This window comes from Salvelinus fontinalis, chromosome 2, assembly GCF_029448725.1.
Source record: "Salvelinus fontinalis isolate EN_2023a chromosome 2, ASM2944872v1, whole genome shotgun sequence".
Classification (NCBI taxonomy): domain Eukaryota; kingdom Metazoa; phylum Chordata; class Actinopteri; order Salmoniformes; family Salmonidae; genus Salvelinus; species Salvelinus fontinalis.
This window is the reverse complement of record NC_074666.1, coordinates 54,533,433-54,559,426: the sequence shown is the minus strand read 5'-3', so window position 1 is coordinate 54,559,426 and position 25,994 is coordinate 54,533,433. Positions and strand designations below refer to the sequence as shown.

The following is a 25,994-nucleotide window of genomic DNA, read 5'->3' as shown; positions in this document are numbered from 1 at the left end:
TACCTGTTTCCTCCAGTATCTTCATAAGGTCCTTTGATGTTGTTCTGGGATTGATTTGCACTTTTCGCACCAAAGTATGTTCATCTCTAGGAGACAGAATGCGTGTCCTTCCTGAGCGGTATGACGGCTGCGTGATCCCATGGTGTATATACTTGCGTACTATTGTTTGTACAGATGAACGTGGTACCTTCAGGCGTTTGGAAATTGCTCCCAAGGATGAACCAGACTTGTGGAGGTTTACAATTTTTTTTCTGAGGTCTTGGCTGATTTTTGATTTTCCCATGATGTCAAGCCAAGAGGCACTGAGTTTGAAGGTAGGCCTTGAAATACATCAAGAAACATAACAAGAAATTTGTGGAGTGTTTGAAAAATACGTTTTAATGACTCCAACCTAAGTGTATGTAAACTTCCGACTTCAACTGTATGTGGATAATTCTTTGATGACAAATTCCCAGGACAAAGAGAACTGCAACATGAACACTGATGTCTAAACCAGTGATGTAGTCGAGTCATTAAACCTAGTCTGAGTCGAGTCCCTAGTGTCCGAGTCCTTTATTCACAGGTCAAGTCAAGAGAATCCTGCCCACTATGTGACATTAGATGTCTAAACCAATACCTAATTTTATACTGGCAAACAACAGTTTAGCTTAGGTCACCCTGTGCGGACACGGCTATTGGTGATGTCCTTATAGCGGTTTAATCAGCATCATTTAGGTCACACTTCCAGGGACTGGCACAGCTGTTTGCAGTTAATCACTGTTGATAACCTTATCAAGGTCCTTAGCCCTGTCTGCATTGTACAGTTTTATATTGAAGTCCCTGAGTTCACCTGAGTGAAAGCTAACATCCGTGAGACGCTCCTCTTCCCTCGGGCAGGGCCAAAGATCTGGATCAAAATCATGCTCCATTGCCCGTCCCATAGGAAATTAAAATTATAGGTTGCAATTTTTGTCGCTCCATATCTTTCTGCACTCCAGTAAACGGGCATTCCCTCTGCACCCTGGTACTAACAGTTACTTTGTTTTGAATCTTGGGTTTCCCCCCCCCCTCCTAAATATTTATCTCTCTCCCTCATTCAATATTTAGCACTCAAGCCACGTATTGCTCTCACCCTCTCTTAATATCTCGCTCTCCGCCCCTTTCCATCGGTCTCCCCGTTGTGAAATCTCAGAGGAAACCCATGCAACATCCTTTACTCCACTGTGCTGCTCTTTTCAGTGGTAATGGTGGAAATGCCCTGGCAACACCTTTTCACAGTTAAGTGCATGTGTGGAATGATACATTTTAGTTTATTAGGATCCCCATTAGCTACTGCACATGCAACTACTCTTCCTGGGGTCCACATAAAACGTTCAAATTCATGAGAAAGTACAGAACCGTTATAGACCAGAACAACTTAAGATATTACATTCAATTCAAAATAAAGTTGTTATATTCAAACCTCGTAATGGGTTATCATGTGTAGATTGATGAGGGGAAAAACTATTTGATCAATTTTAGAATAAGGCTGTAACATAACAAAATGTGGAAGAAGTCAAGGTGTCTGAAGACTTTCCCGAAGGCATTGTATATCTGTTTGAAGTCTTTGCAAGTGGTTACGGATTTTCAAAACAATGTTTCTTAGACTAGAAGTGAAGTATTCAATTTTTCCTCAACCATGAAATACTATCAAGCATGTTGACGTTTAGTTCTGTCTTTGCAGTTAAGGGCAAGGTGTGCTGCTTTGTTTTGAGACAGCTGTGCTTGGTCTTTAGCTGCTCCTGACCATATTACTGGACAGAAATCAAGATGGGACAAGATCAGAACCTGAACAACTTGTACAGTTTATCTTTGTATGAACACGCAGAACTTATTTTTTAAAACAGACATACCTCTCCCCATCTTCACACCAACTTTGTGAATAACTTTACTATGATTACTGACAATCCAATGTTACTCCTAGGAGTTCAGCTTTTTCAAGTATTTCAATGGTCACACCCTTCATGCACAGCTTCACCTTAGGTTTAGGTCTAAGAGAATGCTTTGAACCAAATACAATGCTTTTGGTTTTTAAATGTATTTAAGACCAGTTTATTGTTAATTATCCGTTCTGACACTGACTGTAACTCCTTGGTAAGAGTCTGTGAGCTCACTGGCTGTAGGTTCTGATGTGTGCAGTAATCAGTCTACATAGTAATTTTAGCTTCTTTAAAGACAAGAGGCAAATCATTCGTAAAAGGAAAAGTTAACTGCCGAAGCCAACTGCCCTGAGGGATACCACACTGTACATATCTGATGTTAGAGAAGCTTCCGTTGAAGAACACACTCTCTGGGTTCTATTGGATATGTAACTCTCCAACCACGTAGTCATTTTTGTTGTTGAAAAATAACATTGTATTTGTGTGAGATCCCATGAGGAAGTATTTTGTATAGGTTAATGATAGGCAGTGGCGAACGATAATAGACTTCATTAGGGCTTGTTACTGTTATTGAAAGCAGGACGCATAATAAATTGCCTGGCTGGCCCTTGTCCTTATGGACTATGGGCTAAAGTTTGCTGCCCGCCCAACTAGGCTAGATAAATCAACCATTTGTAAAGAGTTTTTATTGACTTGCCTTGTGCTGTGTCATTATGTAACAGAGAAACAGCTTGGTATTTTTAAGCTTCATTCTGATGGTTGAATAAGGTGAACTGCTTTTCATAGGCCTATATGCAGGTCTCCAAACTGCAACCATGTAATTGCATTTCGTGAACCTTTGACTTTGGCCGTGCAAGTAAAAAAATGTATTGGTTGCATTGGTTCTGCAAGTTAAAGATGGTCACCTTACTCAAAACTCTCAATTTTTTCGGAGGCTAAAACCATGATTATTACAACCACAATTATCACAGTTATCAGTATTATTGCGGTATTGTTAAAATGTGCTGGAAATGTTCAAAAAATACTGATATACACACACACACTGAAATCATTTCATCAAGTTTTATATTGAAAACCAACAAACAACAAATACAATTAGCAGCACTATGCACTTTTTGTGTGCATAAACATTAAAATAATAGAATTAACATTAAAGATGGCACCATCTGGCCATGAGAGGTAAGTTTCCCTAGTGCAGGTTTAAATGAACACAACCAAATAAACAACACAAAATTAGCAGCACTCACTTTGTAGTGAGGCACGGCAACCTTCATCAGCCTCAGAACGCCAGGCTTCTCAACAAAATGAAATGGCATCATATCCTTTGCAATGTAATATGAAAGGGCTGCAGTGAGGTCTTGAGCATTTTTTGATGTGGGTGCATAAGCAGCCTGCCTTGTTAAATGTTTGCTAGAGTGTCTATGTCACAACTGTAGATGAGGGACCAGTAGCATCACTGGGTTTGCCTGCTGCACGCCCACTCTGTAAACAAAGGAATAGCAAATATATTATTATTGGTGTTCTATTATTATTCACTTACACACACACGTCTATCTTCTGTGTTGCATTTGAGTATATGCAATAACCCCATGCACAATTTACATAAATACAAACGAGTCTTAAGAAGACAGTGATAGTAATTGCAATGAGCCTAACAATTGACATAAATACAGGAGTCGTGTATAGGAGTCTATGGTGTTTCTCCTGTTGGAACACTTTTACAACCAAGTTGACGTCTGCAGGATTTTAAATGAACAAAAAATGTTGGGTGGGTTACTAAACTACATAACGTGTTATCGTGTGCAATGGGGGAATAGAGTCTGCAGACACACAACGCACACATCAGCAGAACAACGAGCAGTGTTTTTACAAGAGTAGGTAACACTGAAAGCTTCAGTTTACATTATTGACAAGCTATTAGCAAGTTAGACAAACAATGACTTTTTCCCACTTTCCGAAGTCCCCACATCATGCATTGAGCTAAAAGTTAACTTACCTTTCATTCGCTATAAAGTAGTGGGTGGTGGTCACAAAATGACTCAAGAGATGTGAAGTGTTGCCCCCTTTTGCAGCTATTTATTTATTATTATTTTTTAAATATTTTTTTGCATGTTCTGCAGACAGGGTGACCATCTTCGATTTAAGTTTCCCTCAGCACTCTTGTAAAACCCCAAATACGACCACACTTCAGATTTAGTCCTCTTAAAAGGCTGAAAAATCTCCTGAATGCTGTCACTGCCTCCCGCCATGTTTTCACACAAAACAAAAGCCACGTTGCATTCTGCGCCTGCGTCAGACTGTTGCTTACGTTTGTTGATGCTGGACAGTATTCACAGTGAGTTTTTCAAACCTTGGTAGTCAAACACGGTTTTAATGATAATTCAAATTTGAAACGGCAATACTAATCGTTGGGAATTTTACTGTGGTTTATTGTGAAACCGGTAACCGTTTCATCCCTAATCCTAATGATTCCTTTAATAAATGGGCTCCCGAGTGGCGCAGCGGTCTAAGAAACTGCATCTCAGTGCAAGAGGCATCACTACAGTACCTGGTTCGAATCCAGCCTGTGCCACATCCGGCTGTGATGAGTCCCATAGGGTTTGGCCGGGGTAGGCCGTCATTGTCAATAAGGATTTGTTCTTAACTGACTTGCCTAGTTAAATAAAGGTGTAAATAAAATACAAAATAAAACATGAAAGTGTGTACCCTGCCCCTGCGCCTGTTTCGCTGTAGCCTGCTGCTGTGGTCAGTGAGTCACTCGCTACCTTTCTGGGTAGGGAAAAAAAATGCTCCCGGAGAAGTTTTCTGATTGTAGAACAGGTCAAAATCCAAATGAGGGGAAAACACAGCTATCACGTGTAACGCTATTGTCACAGTTGAATAGAGGTGGTTCTCTGTAGGTATACTTTTTATTTCTCAACTCTCATGTTGTGCTCAATGGCAACTATTTTACCACCAGTATATTTCACATGGCTTTGAGATACAGAGCATGTGAAATGCGCATCAGGCTTTGCGATTGCATAGGTCTAATTGGGTAGTAGGCTACAACTGCACTGTTGTTTAGGATATTCACCTTTCTGTTATTAATACATGGCTACTAGCAGTGGGTATTAGATTTAGATTTAGCTGATGCATTTTGAGTTTCCACTTACTCAGGTGCTGAATTAACCCCAAATAATTTGATCTATAAATTAAATCACATTTTATTTGTGTAGACTTACAGTGAAATGCTTACTTCCCAACAGTGCAGAGAAAACATTAGTGTTAGTGGACATAAAGATGTAGGCAAATTCATCTCTTTTGAACAAAATAATAATATTCTGGAGACGTATTTTAACAGTAAAATAATATTTGAACACAAACACTAATTTAGTGTTTTCCTACCCTTCGCTGATAAATGTAAAATGAATGCATACTGTTCTGTCCATTACCTGGGGGTTGCACACAGAGGATTGAGGTCCTTAATATGACAGCATGTGCACAGTGTTTGCACTTTGTCATGGTTAAACATAGTCACACTGACCTACATAGCTGAGAGCTGCTTGCCTCCTCACATACTGTATTTGGAAACCATTTTCATGTCTCTCCACTATTAGTCATAGAGACGGGCTTTGAGGAGAGAAAAACAAAAGGGAGTAAGACAATGGAGGTGCTGTATCTCATTTTCTCTCTCGCTCCATCTCCCCCTCTGTTTTCATAATGGTTCTTACATATTCGGCTTCATTAAGTGTATGCTGACGGCTTTCCTTCACAAGACCAGATTGACCATTTGTTGGTTTCAGAATCAAATGTCATAGGCTGTGTTTACACAGGCAGACCAATTCTGATCTTTGTTTACTTATTGGTCACATCAGATCTTTTTCGGAGCGAAAAACGCAGCCATATTGACCCATCCTCAGCCCCACGATATAGTGTCTCCAGAAAGTGTTCACACCCCTTGACTTTTACCACATTTTCTTGTTATAGCTTGAATTTAAAATGGATGAAATTGAGATTTAGAGTTTTTAGGAATTGATGAATGAATGAATGAGAAACTGGAATGTCTCGAGTCGTCTAAGTATTCAACCCCTTTGTTATGGGAAGCCTTAATGAGTTCAGGAGCAAACATTTGCTTAACAAGTCACATAATAAGTTGCATGGAATCAATCTGTGAGCAATAATAGAGTTTAACATGCTTTTTGAGTGACTATCTCATCTCTGTAACCCACACATACAATTATCGAGAATTTCAAACACAGATTCAACCACAAAAACCAGAGCGGTTTTCCAATGAAGAAAGGTACCTATTAGTAGATGGGTAAAAAAACAAACATACATTGAATGTCCCTTTTGAGCATGGTGAAGTTATTAATTACACTTTGGATGGTGTTTCAATGTACCCAGTCACTACAACGATACAGGCGTCCTTCCTAACTTACCAGAGAGGAAGGAAACCACTCAAGTTATTTCACCATGAGGCCAATGGTGACTTTAAATCAGTTAGTTTAGTGGCTGTGATAGGAGAAAACTGTGGATGGATCAACGTTTTAGTTACTCCACAATACTAGCCTAAATGACAGACTGAAAAGGAAACCTGTACAGAAGACGGATATTTTTTTAGGATAAAAAGAAACTGAGTAAAGCTAATCACAGGCAAAATCCTAAAGGAAAATCTGGTTCAGTCTGCTTTCCAGCAGACACTGGGAGACAAATTCACCTTCAGTAGGACAGTAACCTAAAGCACAAGACCTAATATCCATTAGAGTTGCTTATCAAGACGACATTGAATGTTCCTAGTGGCCTAGATACAGCTTTGACTTAAATCGGCTTGAAAATCGATGGCAAGATTTGAAAAGGGCTGTTTAGCAATGATCAACAACCAACTTGACAGAGCTTGAAGAATTAAACAAATTATAATCTAGAAATGTTGAACAATCCAGGTAAGCAAAACCCTTAGAGACTTACCCAGAAAGACTCACAGCTGTAATCACTGCTGACAGTGATTTTAACATGTATTGATTGACTCAGGATGTGTAAATACAGTACCAGTCAAAAGTTTGGACACATTGATTCATTCCAGGGTTACAAAATATAAATGAGATATTTCTGTTTTCATTCAGAAAAATATTTTGAAAAAGAATTAACATATTTTGACTTTGTCATTATGGGCTATTGTTTGTAGGTGGGTGAGGGGGGGAAAATACATTTAATCTATTTTGAATTCCAGCTGTAGCACAACTATGTGGAATAAATCAAGGATTATGAATACTTTCTGAAGGCACTGTAAGTACTGTAGCACAACTTTTGAGTATCACATTTTGCCTTGACTCTCTCCGTCTCCATCTACCCTCTTTTTCGCTATCTTCACCTCTCCCTCTCTGTTTTGGGTACGTTTTGTATTGCAAACTTTTGTGCTTATGCAATTTAGTTTTTCGCTTAAACTGAGCGGTGTTTATATCATGATTTGTATGTTTATTTTTTATGTAAAAATGTATATTGCACTGTTTTCTTCTCTCCTGTATTTCTTAAAATGGGCTACTCCTCTCCCCTGCTTTAGGCAGCAAGTAGTACAGTCTTAACTACAATGTAATAACACCAACACACCACAATTGGCAACTATTTTTAATCGTCAACACAACTAGTGATAAATCTTTTACAACTTGCTTTGGGTCAAGCAAAGGCACAAAGTCTGGCCTGTGGTGTTTTCTGTCTCCAGTCACATACGATAAAGCAGAAGTTTCCATCGACCATGGCTAAAGCATTAATGTGCTAAATGAAAGGTAATCGCATAAGGGCAACAGGGAAATGGCGCTTTGTGCTCTGGAGCCCTCGTCATCCGTCTGCTTTAGCACATAAGAGGTGTCAGGAGCAAATTTAATCTGGGGGAGCAAAGCAAGGTCCCCTGCACTGAAGACATGAACATCTTTTATCACTGGACGCAGGCAATAAACAGCTCCATTACAGGATACCCTCACTTAGTCTGCATCCCAAATGGCACCATATGTCCTATGTAGTGCACTACTTTTTAACCAGAGCACATAGGACTCTGGTTAAAATTGTGCACTATATAGGGAAGGGAATAGGGTTCCATTTGGGAAATAACCTAACCTAGGACTATTGTTACCTGACAGTCTCTGACCGAGGAAGGCCAGACATCCCTCACATTAGTACGTTCTGCAAAATATGAGTGTGCTTGAAAAGGAGACTGCTGTTGATCTACTGCAGGGGGCAGAAGTGACAGGGGCAGAAATGACAGATTGAAAAGGACCGGTATGCTCCCGGATGGTGCCCTTGGCATCCCTCCACAGGCTGCATGCTTTCCTAGAGATATTTGTCCTCATGTTGATTCTCTAAAATGGGAGCAGGAGCCATTTTGTGAGCAGATTCTCCTGTTTCTGGCTCTTGGCCTACCCTTTCATGCCTCACCTCTCTCTCCCTAGTCCATCTGGCAGTCTTCACTTGCATTTTGCCCCTCCTTGCTTTACTACTGTAAAATAGTTAGTCTCAAATAAGACATTCGATTGGGCTGTAGCACTTGAATTGATTCCCTGCTTCGCATTCTGGTACAAATATATTTTAGGACCTTGAAATATGTTGTTTACCCCTTGTGAAAAGGCCAATTAATCTAAAAGATGGCGCTGTTCCAGAGCTATTTTAGTTTCTCAATGAAAGTTCCGTCTTTCATTGGCACCATCAGTGGAAATTGTGGGTAATGAGAAACATGGCATGGGTGTAGGGCTGGGAATTGCCAGGGACCTAACGATACGTTAGTATCACGATACTTAGGTGTCGATTCGATATTCCGATTTGATGTTCCAAACATATTGCTCACTATACACTGAGTATATAAAACATTAAGAATACCTGCTCCTTCCCTGACAGACTGATCAGGTGAATCCAGGTGAAAGTTATGATTTCATATTATTGTCACTTGTTAAATCTACATCAATCAGTGTAGATGAAGGGGAGGAGATGGGTTAAATAATAATTTTTATGCCTTGAGACATGGATTGTGCATGTGTGCCATTCAGAGGGTAAATGGGCAAGACATAAAATGTAAGGGCCTTTGAACGGGGTATGGTGGTAGGTGCCAGGCGCAATGGTTTGTGGCAAGAACTGCATCACTGCTGGGTTTTTCAAGCTCAACAGTTTCCCGTGTTTAACAAGAATGGTCTACCACCTAAAGGACATCCAGCCTACTTGACACAACTGTGGGAGGCATTGGAGTGTCAACATGGGCCAGCATCCCTGTGGAACGCTTTTCGAGTCCATGCCCCCTAAAATTGAGCGTGGGGGGGTATACTCAGTGTATCTTGGTATACTCAGTGCGTCTGCTGCAGAGAGACTAGAGAGAGCAAGACAACAAATTTAACAGTCAGGGAAATAAGTGCTTAAAACGTGGGCTCTCTATTTAAAAAGATGGAGAAGATGCTATAGGGTGAAAGTTTGTGCGTAGGTACAGCCGACTAGTGCTAGCCAATGTTACCTACATTTAAAAATATACACTGCTCAAAAAAATAAAGGGAACACTTAAACAACACAATGTAACTCCCAAGTCAATCACACTTCTGTGAAATCAAACTGTCTACTTAGGAAGCAACACTGATTGACAATACATTTCACATGCTGTTGTGCAAATGGAATAGACAACAGGTGGAAATTATAGGCAATTAGCAAGACACCCTCAATAAAGGAGTGGTTCTGCAGGTGGTGATCTTAGACCACTTCTCAGTTCCTATGCTTCCTGGCTGATGTTTTGGTCACTTTTGAATGCTGGCGGTGCTTTCACTCTAGTGGTAGCATGAGACGGAGTCTACAACCCACACAAGTGGCTCAGGTAGTGCAGCTCATCCAGGATGGCACATCAATGCGAGCTGTGGCAAGAAGGTTTGCTGTGTTTGTCAGTGTAGTGTCCAGAGCATGGAGGTGCTACCAGGAGACAGGCCAGTTCATCAGGAGACATGGAGGAGGTCGTAGGAGGGCAACAACCCAGCAGCAGGACCGTTACCCCCGCCTTTGTGCAAGGAGGAGTAGGAGGAGCACTGCCAGAGCCCTGCAAATGACCTCCAGCAGGCCACAAATGTGGCCGAACCAACAAGGCTCGCCACAAATGTGCATGTGTCTGCTCAAACGGTCAGAAACAGACTCCATGAGGGTGGTATGAGGGCCCGACGTCCACAGGTGGGGGTTGTGCTTACAGCCCAACACCGTGCAGGACGTTTGGCATTTGCCAGAGAACACCAAGATTGGCAAATTCGCCACTGGCGCCCTGTGCTCTTCACAGATGAAAGCAGGTTCACACTGAGCACGTGACAGACGTGACAGAGTCTGGAGACGCCGTGGCGAACGTTCTGCTGCCTGCAACATCCTCCAGCATGACCGGTTTGGCGATGGGTCAGTCATGGTGTGGGGTGGCATTTCTTTGGGGGGCCGCACAGCCCTCCATGTGCTCGCCAGAGGTAGCCTGACTGCCATTAGGTACTGAGATGAGATCCTCAGACCCCTTGTGAGACCATATGCTGGTGCGGTTGGCCCTGGGTTCCTCCTAATGCAAGACAATGCTAGACCTCATGTGGCTGGAGTGTGTCAGCAGTTCCTGCAAGAGGAAGGCATTGATGCTATGGACTGGCCCGCCCATTCCCCAGACCCGAATCCAATTGAGCACATCTGGGACATCATGTCTCGCTCCATCCACCAACGCCACATTGCACCACAGACTGTCCAGGAGTTGGCGGTTGCTTTAGTCCAGGTCTGGGAGGAGATCCCTCAGGAGACCATCCGCCACCTCATCAGGAGCATGCCCAGGCGTTGTAGGGAGGTCATACAGGCACGTGGAGGCCACACACACTACTGAGCCTCATTTTGACTTGTTTTAAGGACATTACATCAAAGTTGGATCAGCCTGTAGTGTGGTTTTCCACTTTAATTTTGAGTGTGACTCCAAATCCAGACCTCCATGGGTTGATAAATTTGATTTCCATTAATTTTTGTGTGATTTTGTTGTCAGGACATTCAACTATGTAAAGAAAAAAGTATTTAATAAGAATATTTCATTCATTCAGATCTAGGATGTGTAATTTTAGTGTTCCCTTTATTTTTTTGAGCAGTGTATATATACATAGTTGTCGTTTTCACAAATCGATACTTGGAGTTAAATATCAATATAATATTGTCCCGCAAATAATATTGTGATTATGTAACTATCGATCCCCCCCCCCCCCCACTACATAGATACTTTGATAGTAAACCTTTATTGGTTAACGGGCAAATTCACACACACCACGTTCAACCCCGGAGGAAGTTGAAGTGCTTTCAATAGTCTGTCGCTCTTGGTGACTATTCTTTACCAGTTTTCAAAGTCAGCTTCAGGCAGAAACACCTCTGAAATGGGTTGATATGGTGATTCTGTAGGCTAGATTTAGTTTTTAGTCCCTATCTTTACAATAGCCTAGTAGTCCAATGGCCATTAATGTTGTGTTAAAAATCCCCACTCGGCCCAGTCTGGCTTCATGAATGCATCACATGAGTTAGCAAACAAGGGAAGCTTTATAATGCTCATAAGGTTCCTCTCCAGTGACCAAAGGCCCCTTTAAATCACAGGGCAGTGCAACACAGAAATATGTATGTGTCTGGCTGTCTTTGAGTAGATGAATCGGATTATCCCATGATTTGCCTGACCTCCTTTATACTCGTTGCTTGTAGTGGGACGGGTTTGCCTGGGAAGAGCTCTGTTGAAAAGCCCTTGTTTTCATCCTGTTATATTATGTTTAGCAAATACAGTACATCAACATAGACCGTCCTTTTTTTCCTGGTATTTTTTTGTTTGCATTCTTTAAGGATCTTTTTTTCCAGACCACTGGGTGCAGTGAAATACAGTGGGATCCGAAATGAAAATGTTAATAAAGATTTGAGGCATAACCGTGTTAAATTTTGACCCCTACCTTTTTGAGAAAAATAAATGTTGTTAAAATATCTTTCTCTGAGCAATTGTGTTAGTATAAAATAATATAGTTTCCCAATTTTTTGGAGCAAACAATGTAGCTCAGTATTTGAATTATTTGGAGAAAGGATGAGAGTACCGACCAGGTGCACTTTGACAGCCTCACTATCAATACCTGCTAAACTTCAGGGGGACTAGCAAAGTCTCATTTGACATGCCCAATACATTTGTGACACACAACCTGGATTCGGTCTTATGTAGCAACATTTGAAATGGTGTTTTTTTACATTGGATAAAGTAGTCTCAGTTACAAAATGGTAAATACACTGCATTTTTGAGGAACAATGGGAAAGTGATTCTGCTTTGAAAGTTGATTAACTTGTAAACTCACTTTTGAGATAATGGCCTTTTTTGAATGTTTTTGTATCTAGTCTACACCATTCAGCATCGTTCACACCCGCTTGACTTTTAGCCCCAACCATCTTGTTTCGCTCTTGGAGCGTTCAGAGCACACACACTTGACGCTCTGGGCAATAATTTGTTCACCTCTGGATAACAGGAAAACAGCCTAACCAGCTCTGCTGGCAACAATTTCATTACACTTTTTTGCCAATGTTTACTGACCCCGGTCATATTTAACCTGTCTAAGATGAGCGTGCCGCTAGCGGCACACCCCCCCCCCCCCCCCCCACTGAAAAACCAGTGCCGCGAAATTCAAAAAAAATTTTTTTTTTTAAATATTTAACTTTCACACATTAAAGTCCAATACAGCTAATGAAAGACACAGATCTTGTGAATCCAGTCAACATGTCCGATTTTTAAAATGTTTTACAGGGAAGACACAATATGTAAAGATGTACATCTATTACCTAAAAACACATTAGCATAATCCACCATCTTTTATTTGTCCACCAACACCAGTAGCTATCACCAATTCGGCTAAACTAAGATATTTATAGCCCCTAACCAACAAAAAAACTCATCAGATGACAGTCTGATAACATATTTATGGTATGGGATAGGTTTTGTTAGAAAAAAGTGCATATTTCAGGTAGATGGCATAGGTTACAATTGCACCCACCGTCACAAATGGACTAGAATAATTACAATGAGCAACGTGTTTACCTAACTACTAATCATCAAACATTTCGTAAAAATACACAGCATACACTAATCGAAAGACACAGATCCTGTGAATACAGACAATATTTCAGATTTTCTAAGTGTCTTACAGCGAAAACACAATAAATCGTTATATTAGCAAAGCACATAGCAGCCCAGCATTGATTCTAGCCAAAGTGAGCGATAAAAGTCAACATCGCCAAAATATATTAATTTTTTCACTAACCTTCTCAGAATTCTTCCGATGACACTCCTGTAACATCAAATTACACAATCCATATAGAGTTTGATCGAAAATGTTTATATTTAGCCACCAAAATCATGGTTAGACAATGTGAAATGTAGCTCAGCTGGTCAGAAAATGTCCTTGCGCCACTTAGACAGTGATCTACTCTTATGCATAAATACTCATAAACGTGACTAAAAAATATAGGGTGGACAGGGATTGATAGACAATTTAATTCTTAATACAATTGCGGAATTACATTTTTTAAATTATCCTTACTTTTCAATACAGTTTGCGCCAAGCGAAGCTACGTCAAAAAACATGGCGTCCTAAGCCACTAACATTTTTCGACAGAAACACGATTTATCATAATAAAAATGTCCTACTTTGAGATGTTCTTCCATCAGTATCTTGGGCAAAGGATCCTTTCTTGGGAGTAATCGTCTTTTGGTGGAAAGCTGTCCTCTTGCCATGTGGAAATGCCAACTGCGTTCGGGATGAACTGAAAAGCGTGCCCAGCTATTCACAGCGTTTCAAAAATAAATGTCCCAAAATCGCACTAAACGGATATAAATTGCTATAAAACGCTTTAAATTAACTACCTTATGATGTTTTTAACTCCTATAACGAGTAAAAAGATGACCGGAGAAATATAACAGGCTAAACTAACGCTTGGAACAGGAGCGGGTCGGTGTCCTCCACGCGCGTTACGCACCAAGAAAAGACTTGCTAGCTACAGGGTTTTTTAATTTATAGTGCCTGTGAACGCGCAATCGACCCCATTCAAATCGTCATCACGTAAAGGCATCCAGGGGAAGACGTAAGCAGTGTCCGTATAGTCATAGCAATAACAGTGCCCTTTTAACTGACTCCAGAACAGTGGCCAAAATTTCTGAAATCTGACTCCATGTCAGGGAAATTGCTGTAGAATGGGCTCTGTTCCACTTAGAGACAAAATTTCAACTCCTATAGAAACTATAGACTGTTTTCTATCCAATAATAATAATAATATACATATTGTACGATCAAGGATTTTGTGGGAAGCCGTTTCAAAAATTACACGATTAGCATAAATAGTCACAACAGCGCCCCCATCCTCAACAGGTTAACGGGTGTTGTACACTTTAGCTTAAGACATGTAGCCAGCTAGCTAGGTAAACAATGAACATAGCTTGGTAAATAATGTGTAAGATCACACAGGTAATGTTATCTAACGAGCCAGCCAGCTAATGTTAGGTAAGTTAAACAACAATGAACATAGTGCCAAATCATGTCGTTACTACCCTGCATGAATCTGCTGCGAGCTAACCACCAGGTTCAGTGTTAGCTAACATTAGGCTCTAACTAGAAAAGCAAACGGTTCTGGGATATGAATAATAACGTCATACACGTAATGCTAGTTGTCTGGCTCCCTAGCTAACGTTATCTAGCTAGCTAACAATACACTTTAGCTTGAAATGAAACCACTTTCTGTCAAAATTAGAAATGTGTAATATCTGAAAATAGCTAGCTAGACTATCTTACCCGTATACATCATGCATGATGGACGCGTCTTTCTGTCACGGATGCCATGCCACGGTTGCCCTTTAGTTTTGAAGATGTAATCTAGAGACAGGTGTTTTCTCCATCTCTTTAGTTATCACACTCTAATTCCACTTATTTCAAAACTCGATCCTCCAGAAAGTGGAGAGCGACACTTATGCAGCTACACTCCACAATAAACATTTTTTAAAGCCGCGTTCGACTGGATTACCAACAGACTGACCAGCTTAAATAGACAGAAGCCCTCTATATGGCAGACCAATCCTCTCTCCTCTCTCGGAAAGTCCAGCCCACTCATTACCTCAGCCAATCATGGCTAGTGGGAAGGTTGCTCACTTTTTGTGTGGTTTAACCAACAAGGCTCGTAATTTAACAATTGTATTCCTATTTACAGATGGCATACAAGTTTGTTATTAAGGCACATGAAAGTTCACATGTTCCAGAATACATTTCTGCCAAAAAATGTATTTTGATAAAATAAAAAAAATAAAACTTTAAAATGGCTCTCCTGTGAAGTCGTGACTTGCGACATACGCCTAGTTTCCTGAAACGAGTCACATTTAGTCAGATAGAATGTGACCTCACTCCACACTCTCTCCCCTTATGTTTTTGGACACATACTCCCTTAAACTCTGGATAGCCTGGCGCTAGGCTACCTTAACACGGCCAATGTTGTTTGATTTAGTAAATAAAAAAATCTGGCCAAAAAGCTGTGCCCTGCTCCTACCCCTACTTTTCCTAAATATTTGTATTGTATCACATTTGTATTTGTATCACAAACCGAAAAGTATTTAGAGCCTTATTACCTGTTTTTATATACAGTATATATTTAAAAAAATTACACACATTCCCAAATGTACCCTTCAAGACAATGTGCTGTAGGATTTTGGTACCCAGCCAGGTGCTAATGCATCTCTCCTTACTGAATGAATGGGCGATAATTGTGCATCGTTCTGCAAAATTTCATTTTAATTAGGCCTAACTGAATGATCAGGAGGGTGAAGAGGTTGATTTTCTTTTAATTTAGAAAGACAATAGTGTATTGATTTTGTGTCATGCCTATTTATCAGCAGCAAATCATTTGACTGCGTGCCTTGGGCGTGGATACCGTTCTCTTTTACGTTTTACTCTGTGAAAACAAGCTGTTGTGGGACTGTTTTATTTACAATAACTCTATTACTAATCAAATGTATTCTAATGGGAACGAAAACATGCTACATGTTGCAGTAGGCTTTAAGAATAACGCAAAACACGACCAAACAATGCCAGGCCACTGAATGACAAATGGATAGAATTGGGCGATAATTGTGCAAGTTACTTCGCAATCAAATTTAAATTAGGCCTAACGGAATGATGAGGGTAAAGAGGTTGATTTTAATTTAATTTAGAAGATGAGTTTGTGTTATGCCTATTTATCAGCGTTGGCGCTCATGTTAATAATTGGATAGTGCACCTCACCTTGCTGGTTGATACCATTCTCTTAAATTTTACTTTAAAAAAAGTTGCTGTTACAGAACTGTTTTATTTACTGTAACTATATTATTAATCGAATGTATTGTAAGGGAAAGAACTTGCTACTGTGTTGCAGTAGGCTTTTAGAATAATGCAAAACGTATTCTTGACTCAATCAAAATGAATGAGTAGGAAACAAACGATGCCAGTCAGCCTGCACAGCTGGCCCATCGAAACTACACCTTAACTATACCGAAACTAATTTCACAAATAAGTTTGTCAATTTAATCTTGTCTATCTGATGAGTGACAATAGTAGGCCTATCAGTTGTCAAATTGTACATGAAGAGATGGGCGCGTCTTGTAATTGACAGATGCAGGGAAAGGAGCATCACTTTATCCAATCCTCCTTCAGTCACATGCAGGTAAAACATTTAGATTTCTGTATAGTATCAGAAAGGGCATATACTGAAGTTTCTATGATACCTTTGTCAAATAATTCTCAAAATTCAAGAGTTGCAGCTCTATTTCCAAAATTGCACTTTTCCCAAGAATGTCTGTGCTGTCCATGCATTCAGCATATGACCACTCGCGTGGCAGCATTGCTCTGGCTACTAAGCAAAAACTAGTAACATAATAAAGGTAAAATAAAAACATGCTATTCTGTCATCAATGGATGAATGGGCTATACAAACAAGATAGAAACGGATAATGGTGCATGAACTGAATGATTGAATTTAGAACAATAGTGTAATGATAATGAAGAATTGTGGGCATTGTGTGCAGTCTAATTTATTTTATTATGAAAGGCTGGAAATGGTATATACAGTTGAAGTCGGACGTTTACATACACTTAGGTTGGAGTTGTTATAACTTGTTTTTTAACCACTCCACAAATTTCTTGTAAACAAACTATAGTTTTGGCAAGTTGTGCATGACAAGTCATTTTTCCAACAATTGTTTACAGACAGATTATTTAACTTATAATTCACTGTATTACAATTCCATTGGGTCAGAAGTTTACATACACTAAGTTGACTGCCTTTTAAACAGCTTGGAAAATGTCAGAAAATGTCATGGCTTTAGAAGCTTCTGATAGACTCAAATTATGTCAATTAGCCTATTGGAGGTTTACCTGTGGATGTATTTCAAGGCCTACCTTCAAACTCAGTGCTTCTTTGCTTGACAGCATGGGAAAATAAAAATAAATCAGCCAAGACCTCAGAATAACCTCCACAAGTCTGGTTCATCCTTGGGAGCAATTTCCAAATGCCTGAAGGTACCACATTCATCTGTACAAACAATACTATGCCAGTATAAACACCACGTGGTCGTCATACCGCTCAGGAAGGAGACGCGTTCTGTCTCCTAGAGATGAATGTACTTTGGTGCGAAAAGTGAAAATCAATCCCAGAACAAGAGCAAAGGACCTTGTAAAGATGCTGGAGGAAACAGGTACAAAAGTATGGGGACAAAGATTGTACTTTTTGGAGGAATATCCTCTGGTCTGATGAAACAAAAATAGAACTGTCCGGCCATAATGACCATTGTTATGTTTGGAGGGAAAAGGGGGAAGCTTGCAAGCTGAAGAACACCCTCCCAACCGTGAAACACAGGGGTGGCAGCATCATGTTGTGGGGGTGCTTTGCTGCAGGAGGGTCTGGTGCACTTCACAAAATAGATGGCATCATGAGGTAGGAAAATTGTGGATATATTGATGCAACATCTCAAGACATCAGTCAGGAAGTTAAAGCTTGATCGCAAATGGGTCTTCCAAATGGACAATGACCCCAAGCATACTTCCAAAGTTGTGGCAAAATGGCTTAAGGACAACAAAGTCAAGGTATTGGAGTGGCCATCACAACGCCCTGACCTCAATCCCATGTAAAATGTTTTGGGCAGAACTGAAAAAGCGTGTGCGAGCAAGGAGGCCTACAAACCTGACTCAGTTACACCAGCTCTGTCAGGAGGAATATTCCAAAATGTATCCAACTTATTGTGGGAAGCTTGTGGAAGGCTACCCAAAACGTTTGCACCCAAGTAAACAATTTAAAGGCAATGCTACCAAATACTAATTGAGTGTATGTAAACTTGTGACCCACTGGGAATGTGATGAAATAAATAAAAGCGGAAATAAATCATTCTCTACTATTATTCTGACATTTCACAATCTTAAAATAAAGTGGTGATCCTAACTGACCTAAGACAGGGAATATTTACTCGGATTAAATGTCAGGAATTGTGAAAAACTGAGTTTAAATGTATTTGGCTAAGGTGTATGTAAACTTCCGACTTCAACTGTATGTCACCATTAGTAAAGATATGTAATGCGGAATTGCTAAAAAGAGTAGTTAAAGACCTATAGAAAAGGCTGAGTAGAGAGATGAATGCAATTGAAAGAACCAGAATTTTTAATTTTCTACTTTTATTTTTTGTCAGCTTCATGTATTTTGACTTAGTTGACAAAGTTATAGCCTTACTGCTGTATTGGCCTACGAGTTCCTGAAAAATTGCCAGACTCCCAAGCCAAAGACTGTTCACTCTGCTACCTTTCACTCTGCTACCGGAGCGTCCCTCTTACCAACAGGCTCCGAATGCACTGTATACACACACACTACACTGTCACTCCCACACAACCATCACACATTCACATACGCGTGAGCAAGTGTACACACACACACCGACACAACACAAACACACATACGTACACACCCACTTTTGCACTCATCATTTGCTGCTGCTACTCTGTTCTTTATTTTACTTGTATTATTATCTATCTGAATGCCTAGTCACTTTACCCTGCCTTTATGTAGATATCTACCTCAAATATCTTGTACATCTGCACATTGAGCCCTGTATATAGCTCCATTCTTGTGTATTTTATTGTATTCCTCTTGTGTCAGTTACAATTAAATTATTTGTTTTTTTTTAACTCTGGATTGTTGGGAAAGGTTCATAAGCAAGCATTTCACTGTAAAATCTACACTAGTTGTTTTCGGCTCATGTGATATTTTCTTTGATTAGTTTTTGCAGAGACATTCAATAATCTCTCAGAAGTTACCTATATTAGAGTTCTGCACGGATCCGTTTTTTGGAGCTGCACCCTCCCCTCGCCGACCAAACTGATAATGAACTGAATTATTGTAAACAAATACCTGTTTGCATTTTTGCAGGCTGTGTATCCATCTACCAGGTTGTTGTCATCCTTGTCCACAATGACTCAAAACTGTTATGTTCGATATTTTCGCATGAGCTACGAGTCAGGGAAAACAAACTTGGCGACATATTGTCACGTGGCAGAGGAGAACAAAGCTCTTCCATGTGCAGCAACAAATTATGAATGTTCCAGCACCACACAAATAGGCTACTAATGGACAGTTCCCTGCTCCACTCTCTCGCTGCGTGGCTGGTAGCCTAGGGTAGGTCTGTCTCACCGCTCACATAGCCTAATGGAATTTGCAACATAATTCAACATAAGAAGCTCCTGACTAAAAAAAAATTGAAAATAATGCTTTGAAATGTTTCGACCCGCAATTTAATTGTTCTGAACAGCAATAATGTTTTCATTCCACCCGCCAGATGATTTTTTTGGGGGAGGTTCAACTGCGGTGTACTGACCCGAGGCAAGACTCTAGCCTTAAGCAGTCTGGATCTGAGCGACATTCATCTGTGATAAAAGCCAAATAAATGCAGTTGAAAAATTTATAAATACATTTGGAATTGATGTGATATATTGACCTCTGTGTTGTATTTGTTGTGTTGCAGTCCAACGGCCAGACCCGAGGCCAGCAGCTCCACATCTTCAGCCCCTGCCAAGCACAGCGGTCCAACCCATAAGATCTGCCTGGTGTGTTCTGATGAGGCCTCTGGCTGCCACTATGGAGTCCTCACCTGCGGAAGCTGTAAGGTCTTCTTCAAGAGGGCCGTTGAAGGTTGGTGACATACTAAACACTCACGCACACAACTCCATTCATGCACAGTCCTACCCTTCATTGACTGACTATAGTAGAACATACATAATGGCACATCTATTGTGGTGATATATACATTGAGTTCTGCAGCAGTACACTTGTATATCCTTTCGTTGACACAACATGCGGACTCTAAGTGTTGTCCTTACCTATAGGTAGCCTAGATATTAGAACAAAAGCATACCACTTGGTTCTTTATTAAAACATTTTTTTGAGTATAATATTTTATTGAACAAATGTTCTTAATAAAAAAGTAAGATTAGGAGGAGAGACATTTTAGGTCCACACAATAATCAGAAAAGGTTGCCTTAGTATTACACCAGCTAGGGGTAGGCTAGTGTCTCATGGTGTTCCATAAGGCTGTGGTGTCTGTGTTGCTATTTTTGTGTCCAACCCATAATGTTCATATATAGTGCATTCGGAAAGTATTCAGACCTGATTGAGGGATTCGGTTAAATGCGGATGACACATTTCAGTTGGATTCATTTGTCCAACTGACTAGGTATCGCCCTTTCCTCTCCCTTCCCTTGACTTTTCCACATTTAGTTACATTACAGCCTTATTCTAAAATGGATTAAATTGTTTTTTTCCCTCATCAATCTACACACAATACCCCATAATGACAAAGCAAAAACAGTTTTGTAGAAATGTTTGCTAATGTAAAGCTGAAATACCTTATTTACTTAAGTATTCAGTCCCTTTGCTATGAGACTCGAAATTGAGCTCCGGTGCATCCTGTTGCCATTGATCTGGCACAGATCTGGGTAAGGGTACCAAAAAATGTCTGCAGCATTGAAGGTCCCCAAGAACACACTGGCTTCCATCATTCTTAAATGGAAGAAGTTTGGAATCACCAAGTCTCTTCCTAGAGTTGGCCGCCCGGCCAAACTGAGGAATCGGGGAATGCCAAGTGTCACGTCTGGAGGAAACCTGGCACAGTGAAGCATGGTGGTGGCAGCATATTGCTGTGGTGGTGTTTTTCAGTTGCAGGGACTGGGAGACTAGTCAGGATTGAGGGAAATATGAACAGAGCAAAGTAGAGAGATCCTTGATGAAAACCTGCTCCTGAGCGCTCAGGACCTCAGATGGGGCAAATTTCACCTTCCAACAGGACACCAACCCTAAGCACACATCCAAGACAACGCAGGATTGGCTTCGGGACAAGTCTCTGAATGTCCTTGAGTGGCCCAGCCAGAGCCAGGACTTGAACCCCATCTAACATCTCTGGAGAGGCTTGAAAATAGATGTGCAGCAATGCTCCCCATCCAACCTGACAGAGCTTGAGAGGATCTGCAGAGAAGAATGGGAGAAACTCTCCAAATACTGGTGTGCCAAGCTTGTAGTGTCTAACCCAAGAAGACTCAAGGCTGTAATTGCTGCCAAACGGGCTTCAACAAAGTACTGAGTAAAGGGTCTGAAAACTTAAGTAAATGTGATATTTCTTCTTTTTTTTATACATTTGCAAAAATGTATAAAAACCTGTTTTGACTTTGTCATTATGGGGTTTTGTGTGTAGATTGATGAGAAGAAAAAAATATTTTTAGAATAAGGCAGTAACATAACAAAGTGGTAAAAGTCAAGGGGTCTGAATTCTTTCTGAATGCACTGTATGCAACACTAGAATGGATTGTTTGCGTCCTATACCTCAGAACAGCCTGTCCAAACTACTGTTGGTCATTAGAATTACATAATCTGCTTACTTGTTCCATATGCGAGAGATGCTGTGGCGTTGTGTGTCTTGCGTTACATCTTCAAGGGGTTATCTTGACATGATCTTGAGTTTGTATTTTGTATAATTACTGTTTTAGGAAAAGAATTGGTCTTTACATTAGTTTAATCTAATGAGGCAAAGGGGCTATATAGAATGAGTGAAGTGTGGCTGTTGCGGCTCGCACATGGAGCTAGATGATAAGGACGTGTGCTTTGCAGGAGGCGAACACACACAATGCTGCTCCCTCGCTGTGTTTTTTGTTTGTTTATATAGCCTAGGCACTTCCTGACAAACTAAGCATTTCCCCTCAAGGAAGTTGCCTTGTCGTTCAGACCAGTGTCTGGAGTTAGTTGGACTCTTACATGCTGAACACACCGCTCGCGTCGCGTGCGCTCGCGTTACAAAATAAATGTACACATACATGTTATTCAATCATTGCACCCACGCTGCTCACGCGCGTCAACAAGCGTCTGCGTAGCCAGGCGCTAAAATAGAACTTGGTTCTATTTGTGACTCTTTACGCGCTGCAAGTCCCGTCTCTCCCATCTCCTCATTGGTTTTTAGGAGCTTATACCCACGTGGATGATTGAAAAATCAACTGAGGTCCACATTCCAGTCCAGTTGTTAGTGTAATGCACCTTAAAGTTGGTTGCCAACTGCCATATAGTCCAAAGAAGAAGAAGCCTGAAGGAGGAGAGATTACTACAAAACTAACTTTTACCCTTTTATCTGTGGATTAATTGTCGGAATAGAGGACCTTGTGCATTTCAGGTAAAATAAAAACCAAATGTTTATATCCCAGACAAATTAGCTAGCAACAGCAAGCTAGCTAGCTAAATTGTAATAAATGTTTAATGCTTTTCAACCTGTCCCAATTTAATATAGTTGGTTTAGAGTTCGTTTTGATATTTCAACCTTCGTGTCCTGATCGCGGCTGGTGTGGGTGTACAAAATCAAAATGCGCGCGAGCGGTCTGGTCAAATTAGGTCTAGTTTGCCTAATTTCAGTTTGTGACAAAACAAGCAAGTATAGTGTGGAAAGTCATCGTACCATGTAAACCACGTAAATCATTTTTTATAACCCAAAATGTATTTGTTAGCCATCGCTCTCTACTAAAAAATAAGCTGGTGTACAAATCCAAAAGTAAAAGACACAAAAACAAAACTTAGGAATGGGAAGCATAGAAATGGCGCTCGCAGAACCGATCTACCGCTGCTTAGTGACAGATCTATAACTAACATTTCTGTGAATTTGATCAGGTCGCTCAGAACGTTACATATCGCAGCTTTAACGTAGCCTACATTGTTATTCCAAGCTCACTACCAATGTACCAGTCACTACAATCCCTTTTGAAGTCCATTGAACTGTTCTGAATATTTGAAAAGTCGGCAGCAATGCTATTGTTACCCCTATTGTCATTTTTCATGGCCATCTGAATATATTTATTTATGTTACTGTAGGTGTATTTACAGTATAGTTTAACACAACCATTTCATTCCCATGAAAGTGCATACATGAGTGTGTTAATTGTATTCAAAATAATTGAAATTACTATCCATTTGTCAAAATAAAACCTTGAGTTTAAATATCAGCGAGTGAAATTCAATATTCGAGCATGATTTTTATTTCAAGGATAATCTCAACATATTGTATACATTATTCAACTGTAAATTACCAAGTCATTTTTTTAAAAAACCATTTGTAAATATGCATTTGTAATACTTAGGTGTACTTTAAGCAATAAGATGTTATATCTGTTATTTTTGTCTTTCTTCCCCCATTCTATGGTTGATGTCGCTATGGTGAAGGATGGAGAGCACGACAAAACACAGATGGTAAATAAAATCCACCTTTAATAATGCTTCTACTTTATTAATGTCCCTCAATCACTGTACTGGAAATTTGATTTGACCTGATATGCAATATTAAACACCAACAGTCTCTCCTGTGCCCTCCTTTGCATGAATTAGTGATTTGATCATTCATCATCTAATTTGGCTTTAAATCCTGTTTTAATTCCTGCTTGGAGTGTGGGTCTATTATCACTTCGCTAGGAGAGTTAAGAAATGTATTTATGCACAAAACCCAATAGCGTTATAACTGCAATGATTTGTGTGCACTTGATCAAGTTGTCATCCTAAATAAAAAATGCACTTCACATTATTTGCTTTTACTGGATAATGTCTTTGTGAATGTGTTAGTAGCAACGGTCATCAAAATTGTTAAAAGGTTTTAAAAACAATTGTAATAAATGCTACAGTTGGACAATGGATGAATTTTTATAATCCATCAGCTATTAACTAAATTATAGCACATAAAACATTTGCCTGGCTATCTACTCCGATTTCAGAGCACTCTCGCCTGAGTGCCAGATCGCAGAATAACTGACGAATTTACGAACACTCAACAACCCATTTGAATATGGCCGGTGTCAGTAAACATTGGCAAAAAAAGGGTGATTCAATTGTTGCCAGTAACATAGTCGCAGTCACCAACGCTCATGATAACATAAAAACAGTCAAACCAGCTCTGATAGGGTGTGTGAGCTGTTCTCTCATATGTCTGGAAGTACTGTAGCTAGCAAGCTAGACAATGTTAGCCAGTTAGCTTGGGAGCTTGACTGCTGTTGTTAGGTCAGAAGGCTCGGATCAACCCTGCTCCTCGGCCAGAGCGTCCAGTGTGTGTGTGCTATGAATGCTCTGAGAGCGAAACGCTCTGAATTTTACGAACGCCAAGGTTGCACTCTGGCACTCCAGATTGAATTTACAAATGCACCCGTAGTATAAACCAGCCTTTAGTCTTTGGTTGTTTAGTACATGGCCTCACATGTGAATGCTTATAGAGATGGGTGGGGCTAAGGCTTAAGAGGGTGTGAACGATGCTAAATGGGTATAGACAAAGAGGTAGGTTTACCAAAACATTCATGGGCCATTTTCTCAAAAGTGAGGTTACAAGTTTATCAACTTTCAAAGCAGAAATACTTTCCCAATGTTCCTCAACTGTAGTGTATGATATACAATTTTCTAGCTGCTCTGAGTCACTACTTTTATCCAATGTAAAAAAAACACAATCTCAAATTTTGCCACAGTGGTACATCCACCAGACACTTGCTGTCTAACCTACCTGCACTCACCTGCGCTGTCTAGACTGCCTTATTAATGACTGTTGTTGTTACATTCTCTTGTATAATTCAACAAGCGTGTCAATAGCAGGATACCCTATAAATAACACGCTTGGCTCTAGATTACACCTATCTAAACATACTTTACATTGTTTGCGAAACCAGTCATACAGTGCATTTGGAAAGTATTTGGACCCGTTGACTTAATACACGTTTTGTTACGTTACAGCATTATTCTAAAATGGATTAAATTGTTAATTTTCTTCACCAATCTACACACAATACCCCATAATGACGAAGCAAAAACTGCTTTTTAGACATTTTTGCAAATGTATTAAAAACAAAAAACTATCACATTTACATAATTATTCAGACCCTTTACTCAGTACTTTGATGAAGTACCTTTGGCAGCGATTAGACCCTCGAGTCTTCTTGGGTATGACACTACAAGCTTGGCACACCTGCATTTGTGGAGTTTCTCCCATTCTTCTCTGCAGATCCTCTCAAGCTCTGTCAGGTTGGATGGGGAGCGTTGCTGCACAGCTATTTTCGGGCCTCTCCAGAGATGTTAGAAGGGGTTCAAGTTCTGGCTCTGGCTGGGCAACTCAAGGACATTCAGAGACTTGTCCCGAAGCCAATCCTGCGCTGTCTTGGCTGTGTGCTTAAGGTCGTTGTCCTGTTGGAAGGTGAACCTTCACCCCCATCTGAGGTCCTGAGCGTTCTCTGGTAGGTTTTCATCAAGGATCTCTCTGTACTTTGCTCCGTTTATCTTTCCCTCAATCCTGACTAGTCTACCAGTCCCTGCCGCTGAAAAACATCCCCACAGCATTATGCTGCCACAACCATGCTTCACTGTAGGGATGGTGCCAGGTTTCCTCCAGACGTGACGCTTGGCATTCAGGCCAAAGAGTTTAATCTTGGTTTCATCAGACCAGAGAATCTTGTTTCTCATGGTCTGAGAGTCTTTTAGGTGCCTTTTGGAAAACTCCAAGTGGGTTGGCATGTACCTTTTTTTGAGGAGTGGCTTCCGTCT

The 25,994-nt window shown here is 40.3% G+C and overlaps 1 protein-coding gene and 1 long non-coding RNA gene across 5 annotated transcripts in view; one reads left to right on the top strand and one right to left on the bottom strand.

Annotated features, from left to right (window-relative positions):
- LOC129821260 (glucocorticoid receptor-like) overlaps window positions 1-25,994 on the top strand; it is a 94,344-nt gene that overhangs the window by 48,129 nt on the left and 20,221 nt on the right. For all 3 annotated transcript variants that reach the window (XM_055878717.1, XM_055878727.1, XM_055878737.1), the window contains exons 3-4: window positions 19,924-20,090; window positions 23,649-23,675. In XM_055878717.1, coding sequence (XP_055734692.1) covers window positions 19,924-20,090; window positions 23,649-23,675 — 194 coding nt within the window. The remainder of the gene's footprint in view (window positions 1-19,923; window positions 20,091-23,648; window positions 23,676-25,994) is intronic.
- Window positions 2,947-4,593, bottom strand: LOC129821270 (uncharacterized). 2 transcript variants are annotated; one of them, XR_008754292.1, is made up of 2 exons: window positions 4,447-4,593; window positions 2,947-3,380 (listed from the first exon to the last, which is right to left on the bottom strand). It is a non-coding gene; the product is annotated as an uncharacterized LOC129821270 (long non-coding RNA). The 2 variants fall into 2 exon arrangements; XR_008754291.1 differs by lacking the exon at window positions 4,447-4,593 and adding an exon at window positions 3,895-4,130.